Source organism: Coturnix japonica, chromosome 20 (genome assembly GCF_054131305.1).
Source record: "Coturnix japonica strain WE chromosome 20, WE-NBRP24, whole genome shotgun sequence".
Lineage (NCBI taxonomy): Eukaryota > Metazoa > Chordata > Aves > Galliformes > Phasianidae > Coturnix > Coturnix japonica.
This window is the reverse complement of record NC_140682.1, coordinates 11134324-11150487: the sequence shown is the minus strand read 5'-3', so window position 1 is coordinate 11150487 and position 16164 is coordinate 11134324. Positions and strand designations below refer to the sequence as shown.

Here is a 16164-nt window from a genome sequence, read left to right as displayed (position 1 = left end):
GGTGCCTCTTTCTTGTCCAGTAAACAACTTATCCATGATAAACATCACTTCCACCCATGAGTAGAAATCAGGCCCTGAGAATCAATCTCTGCTTCTCTTTGTGGATCTTCCCTTTTTGATAGCTAATTCCTCCTTTTCCATCTCTAAAGCAGGAAACACATTCTATTCCTACACTAACTACTGTGCCTGGCAGCATCCCTCCTCGCCTTGGTCATTTTTGTAGGATGTCCGTGGCACATCTGACGTCGCGGTCAGAGATAAGTCACGGGAGGAGGACGTATATAATCTCGCTCCCAGGCTGGAGTTTTCTCTCTCTCTTGGACTCTCGGGGAGTGGGAAGCATTCCAGTCGTGTCACCTAGAGTTCACAGTAGGCCTCTCGGTTTTCTGGGGACTCTCTCTCTCTCTCTGTTTTGTTTGATTTATTAGCCTCAATCATATTGTATTATATTGTGTTATCTTGTATTCCGATATCATATTTAGTAAAATAAATTTTCCTCCTTAGATTGCTGCCGCTGTTCTTTTTCCCATTCCCCTTTCCCTTCTTCTCTGGGATGGGGGCCCTACAGGGCGGCTGCCCCCTGTCACGGGCAAAGGTAAATCTAGGTAACCCGTGACACTCACTAAGCTGGCAATACCTTGCTTGATGCACTCCAGGGGACCATTGGCCTTCCTGGCTGCTTGGGCTCACTGTTGACTCATGTTCAATCTGATGTTGACCAGGACCCCCAATCCTATTCAGTCAGACCGCTCTCCAGTGTCCCATATCCAGTCAGTGTGTATGTCCAGGGTTGCCCCTACCCAGGTGCACAATCAGGCACTTGTTATACTTTCTGCACTTGGTGCTTAGTACCAACTGGTACCCAGTTCTCTGACTTGTCCACATATCTCTGCAAGTCCTCTCCACCCTCAGTGGAAGCAACAGCACCTCCTCATCTGGTATCAGCAGCAAACTTGCTCAGAACATCTTCTAGTCCTGCATGCAAGTCATCCGCAAAAACATGAAAGAGAAGCAGCCCTAAAATGGAGCCCTGGGGAACCCTGACAGTGACCATCTACCAGCCCAATGGAACCTGTTGACTCTAATCATTTGGACCTCACCTACTGGCCAACTGCTCAACCACCACATTCTGTTTCTGTCTATCCGTATGCAGGACATTCTGCCCAGAAGGGTGCAGTCAGAAACAGTTTCAAAAGCTCTACTGAAATCATCAAGGATAACATCAACTGGCTTCCCATGGTCAGCTAAATGGATAACCTTGTGATAAAAGGAGCCAGGGAGCTGAACCCCAAACGAGCAGGGTGAGAAAGAGTCCCCTACAGATGATAAGGCCAGGCATATCACGCCATTCTCCTGGTGGGAAGTCAAAGTGGCCAACTCTTTCCAGAAATTAGATGCCACATGGTTGAGCAGAAGTGAAAGAAGCAAGGACAGGCACTGTAGAGGTCTTACCCTAGAGTGCTTGAAAGAGTGTATTTCAGGATTTAACAAATCTAGTCTTGAATTGAAACGTCTTTGTCTGGAGTATACGACTCCCTGGCTGTCCAGTCTGGTCTGATTCAGCAAACACAATGACAATGCACAGCGCCAGCGAGTCACTGCTATCCTTGCTAAGCCTATAACGACGACAATAAATGAAATGCAGATGTATCCTTCTATTCAGGCCAAAATATGGGGAAGTCTTGAACAGATCACAGATCTCCTTGATGTAATGCTGGACAGTTTCATCATCAAAACTAGTGCCACAGGGGACCACCCCCTACGTTCTGGATATTCACAGCCCAGGTACACAGAACAGACGCACACACCAAGTACCCATGACCCATATGTCTCGCATATGTGACCGACCCTGGTGCACGCAGGCACCAACCACCACTACGCCCCACCTGTGTCCGCGCCCTGGTGCATGCGGGCACTGCCCGCAATGCCGCAACCCATCGGGACCGGACTCGCTCTGCCTCCCAGTGCCCCGCAGCGCTCCGCACAGAGAGATTTCCAGATGAGGCATTTGCACTTCTGCTAGGCAACCACGATCTGTTAGTAAACTGATAGAGTAAAAGAGTAAATCTCAAAGTTAAAAGTCAGGTATGTGGGCCCATAACCAAGTAGGATGTGCAGTTATGATAAGGGAAGAACATCCTGCATACTAAAAGGAACATAGCCCAAGAAGCCGTCCAGAAACAGACTAGTTCAATCAAACATGATGGGGTAAAAAGGACGGAGTGAGGAAGACTTTGAGCCTTTGCAAGGAAGACGTCTGACTTCATCCCCACAACCTCCGGAGGAAGAACCCAGCTACAAACAGCCCATGTGCTGGAGGGAGGGGCAGAATGTAAGTGATTTCCTGGAAAATAATGAATATGTAGATGAATTCCAGGAAATCTGTTGAATATGTATCAGCTTGGCTTTCAAATGGGTAACACTTCTGTTTTCTGGTGTGCAAGAGAAGTGTGATCCCCTTTGCATTCAGTGCCTAATAAACGTATTCCTGCTTTATAACCTAATTCTGGGTTATAGAGTTTGATACTGCAACTCAAAGCCATGCTTCTGGAATCAGTCTGTCCACTGGTGAAAAATACATCTTACTCTGCCGCCTGCCAGGGTCAGCAGTCATCCTGCTCGGGAAGCTGCCCAGGGCGCTGCGGGGAGACGTGTGGGGGGAAGGAGCCCCCCGGCAGGGCTTGTGCTGCCACAGCTGCTGCCTGGGGCAGGGGGATCACAGCTCCACTGCACAACTGAATGTTGTAAGGGTGCTTTGCAAGAGGAGAGCCAAGGCAGGGATTTTCCATTTCCTGTTCTTAGGGAAGGAATAAGGATTGGAGGCAGAAATCTAAAAGGGGTGGTCAACTTTCAACACAGCTCTGAGACTCCCAAATATTTCTTCAGTAAGTCGCTTGTTTTGTGAACAGTCACACAGGTTGTGCTTTCAGCCTCACCTACCGAAATGGATACAGTCAGCTTAAGTTATAGTTGTTTTCTGCAGACATTAACAGTTCACTTGTCCTGTAAACAGGCTGATTTCTCTGAGACAAACTGAAGTGCACAGAGGCTGGTGCTGGGGTCTCGAAGAGCAGCTGGAGTAAAGAGGAAAATATCCAGGAGGCTGTGATGTGATTAGGAAATGAGAAGAAAGAAAGAGCTCCCTAATCTTCTATTCCTCATTCCTTTCAAGAGTCCCAAGGAGATCTGTAAGGGACTCGGCAGTGCTGTGGTTTAGAATTTGTTGGGTTAAAGCTATTTACTAAGACAGAGAAAAAGAAAAGGGTTATGCTTATGATTATGACATAGATCTATATCTCTATATATAAACACATGCTTACTTACGGTATATTCTCACATATATATAACGTATGCAGATGTAAAAATACATGCAAAGATGCTAATACATATGCATATCTGTTTGCAAGTCCAGGACATGTGGCAGGGGTTTTAACAGCCTCAAGGTTCACTGTAGGAACTGGAGTGGCTGTTGGGCTGTTGCAGGAGTTGGAGCAACTGCAGAACTCATTGCTAGAGCTGGAATCACCGCAGGACCTGTGACTGAAGTTGGAGCAGCCACTTGGCTCATTGGAGGGGTTGGAGCAACCACAGGGCTGTACATCCTGGCATATTGCACCTCCCTTGATAGGCATTTGTTTCATTTTCTTATTGCAGTACTTGGAACAGCTAGAGGACCTGTAGCAGGAGTGACTGCAGAGCTCATTATGAGGGGTGGAGTGACAGCAGGACCTGTCCCAGAGCTTGGAGTGACCGTAGGACATGTAGCACAAACTTGGAGCTGCTGCAGGTTCTGTGATGCAGTGTCATCGTCATTGGGTGTCACTTTTGGCAGCCAGCGTTGGGTGTCACCATCATGCAGAGGGGACAAAAGGTCCCCCCTGGGGACACTGCACTGAAGCTGGGAACACCATGACCAGCTCGAGGACTTCCCGGGGCAAATGGGGATACGGCATCACGGTGCCTCACCCCCATAGCTGGGGACATCCCCATGTTACTCTCAGAGTGTCGCATGCCAGAGTTGGTGACATACCCACACCACACGCCAGGGTTGAGGACACCCCCTCAGTGTCACACCATGAAGTCGGGGATACCTGTGTCACCCCTGTGGTGTCACAGCCCAAAGTTGGGGACACTCCTCAGGGCACCTCATCTGTGTCCACCCCCACAGACCACCATTGTTCCCATGGGGTGGGGGTGACAACCCTTACTTTTCTTATTAAGGTTTCTTTCTTGATAACGGCAGATTGGGGATGCCCCCCCCCCCGGCCCCCCCATATGTGAATAAAGGAAAGAGGAATAGTTGTGGGACTCCATGTGTCACAGCGGGAGGGAAATTTGGGGACAGAGGTCACTGCAGCATCCTGATCCTGTAGCCCCTATGGCCCCATAACCACTACAGCCCCATCCGATCAGCCATCCTATGTCCACATCTCATGACTTTATCCCATCCCATATCCTGTTGTGTATCCATAGCCCATCCCATATCCATCATATCAGCCCCATAGCCATCTCAAACCCATCCTGTGTCTGTGTCCCCACATCCTATCCCCATCCTGTACCCCGTATCTATATCCATTCCAAATCCGTATTCCCACGTCCATCCCACGTCCATTCCATATATTTATCCAGTTGTAATCCCAACCCCATCCCATATCCATACCCCATCCCATATCCATCCCATATTCTTCCCATGTCGATCCCATATCCATTTCTGGAGTCCATCCCATACACGTCCCATTTTCTGATCTCCTTTTCATATCCTCGCACCCCAATCCCAATTTTCGCAATCCCACAGCCAACAATCCCAACCCGACGTTCCAAATCTCATTCCCAACCCCACCTCTCACCTGCCAATCCCAATCCCAATCCCTCATCCCAATCCCACATCCCATCCCATCCCATTTCTTGCTAGAATAGCGCGCACCCCTAAACCCCTCCCCCACCGCCGCTCCGCCCCGCCCCCTGCCCACCCGCCTCCAACCAGGGGCCACGCGACGCCCCTCGCCCGGCCTCTCATTGGTCAACGGCAGCGCCGCCGGCTCCGATTGGCTGAGCCGCAGCAGGCGGGAGCAGCCGTTGACAGCCGGCTCGAGGCCGCCCGGCTCTCACCTCAGACAGCGGCGCTGCCGCAGCCGGGGCCGCCCTTCACGGCAGCGCCGCTGCAGCCGCTGCGGGCCGGAGCCGTCCGGCTGGGATCTGTCCCTGCCTGGCTGTGGCCACATCAAAGTGCTGGGAGGCTTCCCCAGCTCCATGCCATGCACACCATGTCCTGCACCCCTGTGGCCTTCCCCACCCTCTCTCACATCACCTGCTCCAAAGTCCTAAAGGATGGAGCTCCTCACGCTGCCAAGCAGCCCCAGTACCCTCCCTCTGCTCTCTCTCTGCTCCTCCATACAATTCCTCCCAAACCTGTTACACTTTGATCCACCTCTGCTTGGACACAGTGTGACCACATCACCCTCCCTTTAGCTGCTCTCTTACTGCAGCCACTTGGCCCTCCTTTGGGTCTGCTTTAGGCCTCTTGCATCGATACCCCAACCCCATTATCCAAAGCAAAGTTCGCATAACCCCTCCCACGGACACCTCTAATCTCCTGATGACCAGTGAAGCCCTCTGATGACCTCCTTGATTAATGGAGCCTTGTGATGTTCAATGAACATCTCTGACAACCAGTGGAGTCAGTGGAGCCCTCCGACAACCAACAAAGCCTTCAGATGACCGCAGTCATTTTCTCTGGACACACTCCAGGGTTGTGATGTCTTCCTTGCAGTGAGGGGTCCAAAAGTGGACACATCTGGGAGGTGCAGCCTCACCAGATCTGAGTACAAGGGGACAATCACGGCCCCGTTCCTGCTGCCAATGCTGTTTCTGATACAAGCCAGGATGCTGTTGGGCTTCTTGGCTTGCTGGGCACATCACTGGCTCAAGTTCAGCTGAGCATCGATCAATGCCCCCAGGTCCAGTTCCTCTACACAGCCTTCCAGCCGCTCTGCCCCACGCCTGAAGCTTTGCCTGGGGATGCTGTGGCCAAAGTGCTGGACCCGGCTCTTGGTCTTGTTGAACCTCATCCCAATGAGTTCAACCCAGCCATCCAGCCTGTCCAGATCATTATGTGCTTACCATGGTGGAGGCAACCGCTGGGCAGCTTGAAACATATGCAGTACCCCATCATGCAGTACTGCCCTCTAAACACCATATTAGGTCTCAAGAAAAAAGTCCTGTGGCTGCGTGGCACCCCAGAAAGAACTGAGTCAGATAATGGGGCTCTGATTACTAGTTCTGCCCTCTGGTGCCCAGTGAAGAAACACCCAGATCACTGACCAGGATGCTATCTGTGATCAAGCAGCTTTGATTGGCAATTGCAATGGCAGGTCCCCTGCAAGCAGGAGAGCATGCAGAAAGCAGCGTTGCATCTTTTAGGCCGTGTTACTCCACGCTGATCTCCTTCTGCCCCGGTTCCTCATTGGCTGAGTACTTCAGGCTCACAATCTTCCCGACTCCCCACTGAACATACTGGATCCCCCTTCCCTTCCCTTCCCTTCCCTTCCCTTCCCTTCCCTTCCCTTCCCTTCCCTTCCCTTCCCTTCCCTTCCCTTCCCTTCCCTTCCCTTCCCTTCCCTTCCCTTCCCTTCCCTTCCCTTCCCTTCCCTTCCCTTCCCTTCCCTTCCCTTCCCTTCCCTTCCCTTCCCTTCCCTTCCCTTCCCTTCCCTTCCCTTCCCTTCCCCACCTTCCCACACCTTCCACACCTTCCCACACCATCCCTACCCTTCCTTCCTTGTGGAGAGTGTTTATGCAGAATGGCTTCATGAGAAAGGACATGATGAAACTCCACTAGTTAAATTGTAAGAGAAGGTACGTGACTGGAGGCAGCAGCTGAGGAGAAATCAGGATGTGAAAGACAGGATATGTAGCTAAAGACAGAATATGTATCTAGAGGCAAGGACGGCCTAAGGGAAAAGCAAGATGTGTAGCAATGTATGGACATAGCTGTGAAGAAAAGTAACTATAAAGCTAACCACAAAGGTCAGATGAAGTAATGTCTAATTCACCAATCCTGAGCTTAACTTTTGCAATATGCATGAACTTATTACTGATTGTATAAATGAGATGCTGTAACACCTAATAAACGAGGATTGTTGACCATAATAGCATGAGACTTCTCTCTCGTGGTTACTTCCAACACTTCCTCTCCCATTTTCTCCCCTCAATTCCTTCCCTTCCCGTCCCTTTTCCATAACACAGTGCAAAGGAAGCCCTCCACGGCCAAATTCCAGCCTGCCAGGTGCCCTGCCAGGCCAAAAGGCAATAGGCCAGTCCAGGGGCTTGGAAAGGCAGAACAAGGGAGAGGTTAGGAATAGTGTAGGGTAAGGGTTAGGGATAGGGATAGGGATAGGGATAGGGATAGGGATAGGGATAGGTATAGGGATAGGGTTAGGGTTAGGGTGAGGGTTAGGGTGAGGGGTAGGGGGGATGTTCATTGTATACCACAAGGGAATCTGATGCTAGGGCAGTGCAATCGGTAACTCTGTGTATATATATGTATACAGACCAGTGTGCATATTGTGTTTTTATGATTGTTTATTTGTATTTAGATGTTTATATTAAGTATGATGTTGTGATGTAGAATAGCAAGAGAATACAATATTCTGAAGATAATAGAATATAGATGTATAATAGATATAGTTATATATTACATATATACTAATAGATAGATATAATAGATATAGATATATAATAATATAGATGTAGCAATAATATTGCTATAGAATAGCAATATTACTAAGCCATGACATTTTTTATCCCTTGCCTCAAACACTTCCAGCTATAGGGTTTTGCTCCTAAAGAGGCAAGGGGTCTTGGAAGAGTCCTCGCTCTCTCTCCTTGTTCCTTTGCTTTTCTTCAGGGAGGTGGCATGCAGGAATGACACAAATGGGTCTCAGTGGCACAGATGGAACTCAGCAGCTGTTTCGCAGCCTCCAGTGGAGCTCTGACTGTCCTGGACACCCCACGCCCGCATCAGCGTGGGTAGGGTGTGCCCTTCCTGCGGGGTGGGTCTTTGGTCTTTGGAGACTGACCCCTGGGAGACTCCGTTCCTTCTTTTATGGCTGGCAGGAACTCAGATCTGACAACGGGCGGCTCCTCGGGCAGGCTGGGCTCGCCACGAGATGTTTCTGCTGCCATCTTTTCAGTGGGAGACCCCTTTTTTTCCCTTATGGGTGGCAGCAATACAGATCTGTTGGGGGTGGACTCCTTGGGACGGCTGGTCTCACCACAAGAAGGTGCTGCTGCCATTTCCTGTGGTTGCTCCTGTGCCTCCCTGATCTTCTTAACCCTCTTCCTGAGAAGTCTCACTGAGTCGCATGCCCGAAGCGCCAGCATGTTTGGTTTGTCTGGGGACTCTAAGGATAGGCTGGATGAGGCCCTTGAGCAAGATGGTTGCTCTTGGCTGCATGAGGCCTCACGCTGGGCTTCCTCTGCTCCTCCTTCTTCATCGAGGAACTTGACACGTCTTGTTCGGGCCAGGTTTTCTTGGCTCTCTGTTCCCTCTAGGCCCTGCAGCTGGCAGCTCATCGGCTGCTCTGGGGCTACGGGCACTGCCCAGATGGGTGGCAGAACACTGAAAGGACAGAGCGGGAGGGGTCCGCCTGAGTGGCTGATGGCTTTGAAGCCACATCCCTCAAGCCTGAGCCAGGAGCCTGGGCTGTAATGCAGCCTTCCCCACAGACAGCTGACCGGTTGCCCCGGGGCTCTCTGGTGATGTGGAGAGGGGCCAGCCCTGTGAACTGGGGGGCTCCTGACATCCCCATCCTGGCACTCCCGGGAGGCCACAAACAAGCAGCGACCCTTTGGAGTTAGGGAATGGGCTCTTGTTGGGTCACCCCCATGCACATCCCAGACCACAGCCTCCAGCCTCACCTGTTGGCAATGCTCTCCCTCCGCAGTGTGTTCTTTACTTTTTGAAACTGCTCTCTATCAACACTTGCAGTGCTGAGGCGCCTGATGTATGTTGGAGTGTTATCAAATCTCACTGCAGTAGGGAAGGAAGAGGAGATTCGCCGTCAAGCCTTTGGCTCGCTCACAAGCAGCACTCAACTCAGACCTCTTTCCCAGAACCCGCCCTGAAACCATCTCTGTCCCCACTCCTCCTCTCTGCAGTTCAGCTCTGTTTTGGGCTGCATGAGGGACGCTGGCTTTGGGAAAGAGGAGCTGGCTGGTGACAAGAAGGCGGCAGGGTGACTTTTGAGGTCCCTGTCCCTGCAGTGGGGGAGGGCAAGGCCTGAGATCCCCACATCCTCCTGCCATAGCCAGGGATGGGGGTACGTCACACCCAGCACCTTCCTTTTGGATAGGCCAACCATAACCTAAGGGGAAGAGGCCGTGCTGTGCCGGCAGGATGGTATGCTGCAAGTGAGAGCCCTGGGCTGATGGTCAGCAAGGGACTGCCCACCTCCAGTTGGTTGCTCATGCTGTGGAAAGGAGCTGGAAGCCACTTTACCTTTCTTGTTCCCAGTAAGAGGTGGCAAAGTCTCTTCTTCTGTTAACTTCTGTGCCCCAAACAAGCTCCCGGAGGACTTGCGGCATCGCATGGGCGGCAGTTTGGAGACTAACTCCATTTGGAACCTGTAAGCGAGGAGAAGGCAGTGAGCGGTGTGACGCAGTGCAACAGCAATCCTTGCTGCTCTCTCTGCTTGCCTGCTCGCAAGCACGTTTTCATGCTGCATGAAGGCTTTCTAAAGCCGTTAGCAGGGTCACTTGGGATAGGAGGAGGGGAAACAGTTTCAGGCGGAAAGAGGGAAGACTGGCTTTGGATGGGAGGAAGAAGGTTTTAGCTGGAGGGTGGTGAGGCACTGGGATGTCTTGCCCAGAGAGGTGCTGGGTGCCCGGACAGGCATTCAAGGCCTGGCTGGACCAGGCTCAGAGCAACCTCATTTGGAGGTAGGTGTCCCTGTTCCCCGCAGGGCAGTGGGACCGGGTGCCCTTTTAGGGTTCCTGCCTGCTCCAATCGTTCTGTGATTCTCTGGCACATCCTCCTGGGCAGGACACTCATGGACACGAGGCACAAGCGCTATGGAATGAGAGCTGAGCAGCTGCATCAAGCAGCAGAAAAATACTCACTTGGGTAAGACCACAAGGCATTTTGAGAACACCAGGGAAGCCACCGGTGTCACACGGGACACCCCCATGTCCAGCAGCGAAGGGGCCTGCAGGGAAGGAACAGGGAGGTTGTGGGACATCTTGGTCACAGCTGAGGCACAGGGAACACGAGGAGCCCGAGGCAGGGAGAGCTGCCAGCACCGCAGCACCTGCACGGCTCAGATCACGGCTCAGGCCCAGGTCCTAGTGGGCCATGTGTGAACTCATCAAGGCTCACAGGACTGCCCGGACCACGGAGAAACCTATGGCTCACCATGCGAACGGCTCTCCTGAAGTTCGCTTTCCCTGACAGCTTCTCGAGGAAGTCATGATAGAACTTCATTTGGAAGGTCAGCCCGTCAATGAGGAGCACTCCGACGTCCTTCAGGACCACGGCCACGTACTCCCCGTTCCGCAGGCAGCTGGAGAGCAGCGATACGGTGCTTTGGATGCACTTCCGCACTGTCTGCCAGCTCACAGAGGCATCTGCAGCCACCTGGCTGCACTGCAGGGGCTCCACCTTCCTGTCGACTGAGAAAATACCAGGGACGGGGTTGATGATACGGTTGCTGTTCCACAGCTGCTTCCCTAGAACTAAGGGACATCATCCATAACGGCCCCGCGTTTGGATGGGCTCCTGCAAGGGGGAGGTGTGCTTCTGAGAAGGGATGTGGTGGCCCTGTTTGCCCTGTCCATGAAGCCAGCAAGGGTTTAATCCCCCCTCCTACCTGGCAGGGACCCCCTGCAGGACTTGAGGTGGTGCACAGCTATGAGGTTGCTGGCCAGGTGAAACACGGGCCAGCACAGGGTCACGGTCCTGTCCTGCATCCTGATCTCCCTGGAGATGATGTCAAAGGAGCCGAAGGTGGGAATCCAGACCCCCTGCGAGTGGAGGAGGAAGAAAGGGTGGACGCATTATGGGCTGGCTGGAGGAAGAGCTGGAGGTGGTCCTGTGCGGGGGCAGAGCTCAGGAGTCCCCTCCTGCTGTTCAGAGGCACAAGCCAGGGCAGCGGGGACGGCTTTGGGGCTGCACAGCCCTCTCCTTCCCCTCTCCCTCCCTCTCAAACGCAGCTCAGCGGGGAAACGTGGGGTGAGCTTCCTGCCGTGTGTGCAGGGGAAGACGCAGAGGAAGTCCAGGCTGAGCCGGACAGGGCGAGGAGGAACCTGGCAGCCAACAAACGCACCTTGTGCACCAGGAGCTGCTTGTGTACGAAGGCGGCCACCGCATCCCAGACGGCAACTCGCTCTGCAGATGAAAGGAAAAGCAGGTCACACTCTGCATCTGCCGCTTCCCGGCACCCCTCTCCCACTGCTGGGCAGGAGGGAGGTGGCAGATGGAAAGTGTCATCTCCATCCCAAGACTGGCTGCAGCACCGCTCCCGTGGTGGCTGTGGGTCCGTGTACCTTCAGTATTACTACATGTTTGTCCAGAGGCATGGCCCACCCTGGGGCCGTTCTTGCTCATTCTGGGTTGCTCCTTCTTGGCACCGGCCATGCTGGAGCTCATCCTTCAGATGCGTCTGCTCTGTACCAGATGCTCCTTCAGGATGCAGGACCCTCCTCGGTGCTCTGCCTTCACCCCCCTCCCGGGTGGCCGTGTCACAAACGGCACCACGGCAACGCGGTGACATCACGGCCAGCTGCCCATTATGATGCTGGCACTGCTGCCTGCCCCACCTGGCAGTGCTGACCCATCTCTGCTTTCTCCCTCTCCTGGAGCTGTGAGTTGAGGGGTGACCCTGGGGCGAGGATGGGGCTGGGATGTGTTGCTGTTCTCTCAGTTCCCTGGTCCTTGGGGCACCATTCGGGCCTTAAGGCTGCTGTTGGGCACCCTCCTGATATTGGCGAGCAATGGGCAGGGGAAGGAGGCAATGGGGGGCAGTTGGGGCTGAGCAGGTTACAGGACCGTGACTTGGCCACGTTGTTCTAGTGCTCACAATGGGTCCCTGCACCACAGGGCACTTGGGGGACCCTGGGTGCCTCCGCAGCCCTGAGGACCGGGCATCAGGGGCTGGGAATTAATTGATGGCATGGAGGGGACTGTCCGTGGCCTGTTCCAGCAGGACCTGGGCACTGTCACCTCCAGCCCTTCCCTTGCGCTCTATGGGGTCGTGCAGAGGAACGGATCTGGAGGGGGCAGGCTCAGAGTGCCCTATAGATGGCCCAGAGTCACCATGCAGCTGGGACAGGGGCTGTGGCTTCCGTCCCCAGGGGACCCACGTCCTGCCCCGGGTCTCTTGGCTGCTGCCAGTCCTTCTCCTGCCCTGAGTCCCTGGGGACAAACCCTGCAGGGACAAGGCTCCTCCTTGCCAGTGCTGCCCTCTGACATCCTCTGATGCCCAGTGAAGACCCTGATGATCAGTGACATCCCATGATGATCAATAAATCCCTCAGCAAAGCTACACGCTGTGTGTCTGTGTCCTTGTTCTCATGCTCAGCAGGGACTGCTGGGATCTGTCCCTGCCTGGCTGTGGCCACATCAAAGTGCTGGGAGGCTTCCCCAGCTCCATGCCATGCACACCATGTCCTGCACCCCTGTGGCCTTCCCCACCCTCTCTCACATCACCTGCTCCAAAGTCCTAAAGGATGGAGCTCCTCACGCTGCCAAGCAGCCCCAGTACCCTCCCTCTGCTCTCTCTCTGCTCCTCCATACAATTCCTCCCAAACCTGTTACACTTTGATCCACCTCTGCTTGGACACAGTGTGACCACATCACCCTCCTTTTAGCTGCTCTCTTACTGCAGCCACTTGGCCCTCCTTTGGGTCTGCTTTAGGCCTCTTGCATCGATACCCCAACCCCATTATCCAAAGCAAAGTTCGCATAACCCCTCCCACGGACACCTCTAATCTCCTGATGACCAATGAAGCCCTCTGATGACCTCCTTGATTAATGGAGCCTTGTGATGTTCAATGAACATCTCTGACAACCAGTGGAGTCAGTGGAGCCCTCCGACAACCAACAAAGCCTTCAGATGACTGCAGTCACCTTCTGATGGCAAAACAAGCCCTCTGATGGGCAGCAGCTTGCTGCTTTCTGTGCATAGAAGGGAAGGGTGGGAAAGGGAGATGTTGACATCACCTTGGTAGACAGCAGTTTGCTCATCGTAGCAATGTTTGTTCCTGATTTGATCAGAGAACCTCGAGAGGAGTGTGGCTGCTTCTGACATTCCTGTGAGACTCTGCTGTGGTTGAAGAGATGAGGCAGGTGATGAACTGCAGACAAAGCCATACTGCCTGATGTTGCTGTTGTTCAGGTAGTACAAAGCATTCAAATGGCTGCCCGTCTCCAAATGATGCACGATAGAAAGCTGCAGCCACACCGTCAATCAACTGTGATGATGCCTGTGTATCCTGAGACGACGACTCTTTTAATCAGGGGGCTTCCAGAATCTCTGAAACCCGTAGGCATACAACTGCAAAGGAAGATACAGGCTGTGTCCCAGGGAGAAAGAACCTGGGCAGCGTTAGAAGGAACTGTAACATCCAACCATCTGCAGTCAGGATACAAAGTATGGACATGGGGAGAGGTTGCCCAAGAGTTAATTAACTGTGGCAGAAAATACGGGCTGGTGATTTCTTCCACCAGTAAGTGTGAGCCAAGGGGAGTGAGGCTTGCAGCAGTCAGCCTTGCCCCTGGGCCACCCAGCCCAAAGCTCAATGGGGCTGGAAAGGGTCTCACTGGCAGTCATTGCCAGTAAGTACAGGTAGGCAAAATATTGATCATAAATGTAATTGTCTCTGGACACTGGGCTGTCAAGAGGGCGTTCCCCGAGATTTGATGGGTGGATTACCCACAGTCAGGTTAGAGAAATCAGTTAACTGGTGGCCAGAACAAGAGCTCAAAAAGCTCAAGAAAAGCTGATGCATTCGCCCCCCTCCAGCGCAAGGTAGGCAGGAGGCGGGGGAGGGCAGTGAAGGGTGGATGTATTAGAAAGCTTACAACAAAAGGAGAAGATCCTCGATTTAACATCTTCTGTCCCAAGGCCTCACCCACCACCCTTGCCATTTGCCCCTGTGAGTCACCATCCAGTTGCTGATAAACCAGGGAAACACTTCTCTCCCTGGCCAGCCTGTGTCGACTTACCCAGCTATCCTGAAGCCAGTGTCCCTAACCTTAGTGGAACCTCTTAATAAATACACTTGGAAGGCTAAGGGTGCCCGGGAAAAGGAATATAGAATTAACACTTGCTCAATTATTCCCTCATTTTAACCATATTAACAAAGCCCCCAAAAGGCAAGTTGGGGTCTTGTTTTATTTTACAGAGGATCCCCGTGTGACCTCGACTTAGCACAGAATGGCTGAGAGCTGCCTTTACCCATATGTGTTCTGTGAGAGAAAAACCGAAGATGTGACTGTGCCGGAATACTGAATACCTCTGTGTTACATCTTTTGGTTGCAATAGTCTTGGCTTGTTGTGGTTGTGGGTTGTGACTGATATCAGCCCTTGGATCTGCTCAACTCCACAATTGGGCTCAGGGTGTTTTCAGCTCATCCTGTCTTTCTGGTGCTCCCTGCACAGTGGCACCATCCCTTCTGAGCCCTTCTGTCACCCCTTTTGGTCAAACTGGTGATGATTTGCATGGAACTCCTCCACGGTGCTTCCAAATTCCTAACACACTGGGAAATGAGCCAAGGGACCCACCTGATATCTGTTAGATGTGCTCACAAAAGAAATCCTTCCTAGAGCCCTTTGCACCGATGCTGTTCTGTGTCACATCTGTCCAGGAGCTGCATCCAAAAGGTGGCTGTTGGAAATGGTCTGAGTGTTGACAAGAGATGTGTGTGTTTGTGGGATTACCCCCCTTATGGTTCTTACTGTGGGGTATCCTACACACTGCCCCGTGAGAAGTTCAGCAGACCACCACAGTATTTGAACTTCCAAACCAGCATTTGGGTCTCTCAGCATCTGAATTGCTTTGGAAATGCTCAAGTGGAAAGTTCTCGAGACACTGAATCACCTTTGAGAACATTGCATGGTGTCACTGATGTCTATGTCCGTGACAGGGGGGCAGTAGGCCCGTAGGCTCCCCCAGCCCCTGACAAGTGGGAAGGGAAAAAGGGAAAGGGAAAGAGATGGGAGCTGGGCTCAGGGAAACAAACAGAGAAGCGGCAATGATCTAAGGAGGAAAACTTATTTTACTAATTACAATCTAATTGAAATTGAGGCTAATAAATCAAGTAAAATAAAAGAGAAAGAGAGAGGTTTCACACTCGCTGCCAGGCACTGAGAGAGAGAGAGCTAGCGTCACTTCCGTCACGTGTTTCCCTCTCTGACCATGAGGTCCTCTGGGACATGTAGTTTTTCTTCTCTGTGCTCCACATGATGTTATGATGTGGCATAAGAACAGCAAAGATGACAAAACCATGACAAGGACTAGAAGATGTTCTGAGCAAGTTTGCTGATGATACCAGATGAGGAGGTGCTGTTGCCCCCACGGAGGGTGGAGAGGACTTGCAGAGAGATGTGGACAAATCAGAGAAGTGGGTACAAGTTGGTGCATAAAGCATAACCAAAACAAAATGTGCCTGATTGTGCACCTGGGTAGGGGCAACCCTGGACATACACACTAACTGGATATGGGACACTGGAGAGCGGTCTGACTGAAAAGGATTGGGGGTCCTGGTCAGCATCAAACTGAACATGAGTCAGCAGTGTGCCCAGGCAGCCAGGAAGGCCGACAGTCCACTGGAGTGCATCAAGCAAAGTACTGACAGCTGGGTGAGGGAAAGGATTGTCCCTGTCTGCTCTGCATTGCTACAGCCTCACCTGGAGCACTGGGAGCACTGTAGAGCAGAAAGGACATCAAACTATGGGAGGATGTGCAAAGGATGGCACTGGAACCAAGAGATCTGAAGTTCAGAGCTTCATTGGGATTGACTACGTGTTCAGATTGGGCCCTTCTCCCATCCCACATCCTGCAATGAGACACAGGGCACACCTAAGGCATGAACCTCACAGTGTCCTTGCACCCCATGCAGAGCCTGGGATCTTCTGTCCCTGTGTCTTTCATTTAACACCATACAATTCT

General features: G+C 52.5%; 1 protein-coding gene across 1 annotated transcript; it reads right to left on the bottom strand.

The window, feature by feature from the left end:
- Positions 1–7777: 7777 nt before the first annotated feature.
- Positions 7778–13363, bottom strand: LOC146757654 (uncharacterized). Its single transcript, XM_085520709.1, has 6 exons — positions 13214–13363; positions 10409–10600; positions 10117–10202; positions 9497–9621; positions 8917–9028; positions 7778–8617 (listed from the first exon to the last, which is right to left on the bottom strand). The coding sequence occupies exons 1-6, from the start codon at positions 13361–13363 to the stop codon at positions 8017–8019; spliced, it is 1266 nt and encodes a 421-aa protein (XP_085376835.1). The 3' UTR covers positions 7778–8016.
- Between the last annotated feature and the right edge of the window lie 2801 nt (positions 13364–16164).

What these genes read in the sequence shown, in the direction of transcription:
- LOC146757654 (XM_085520709.1), bottom strand. Translation starts at nt 13,363, where the DNA reads ATGGCTTTGTCTGCAGTTCATCACCTGCCTCATCTCTTCAACCACAGC. An exon ending in GCAAACTGCTGTCTACCAAG is followed by an intron (nt 10,601 to 13,213) that starts GTGATGTCAACA and finishes GTGAGCTGGCAG; the next exon opens with ACAGTGCGGAAGTGCATCCA. An exon ending in AGGGAGAGCATTGCCAACAG is followed by an intron (nt 8,618 to 8,916) that starts GTGAGGCTGGAG and finishes CTGTCCTTTCAG; the next exon opens with TGTTCTGCCACCCATCTGGG.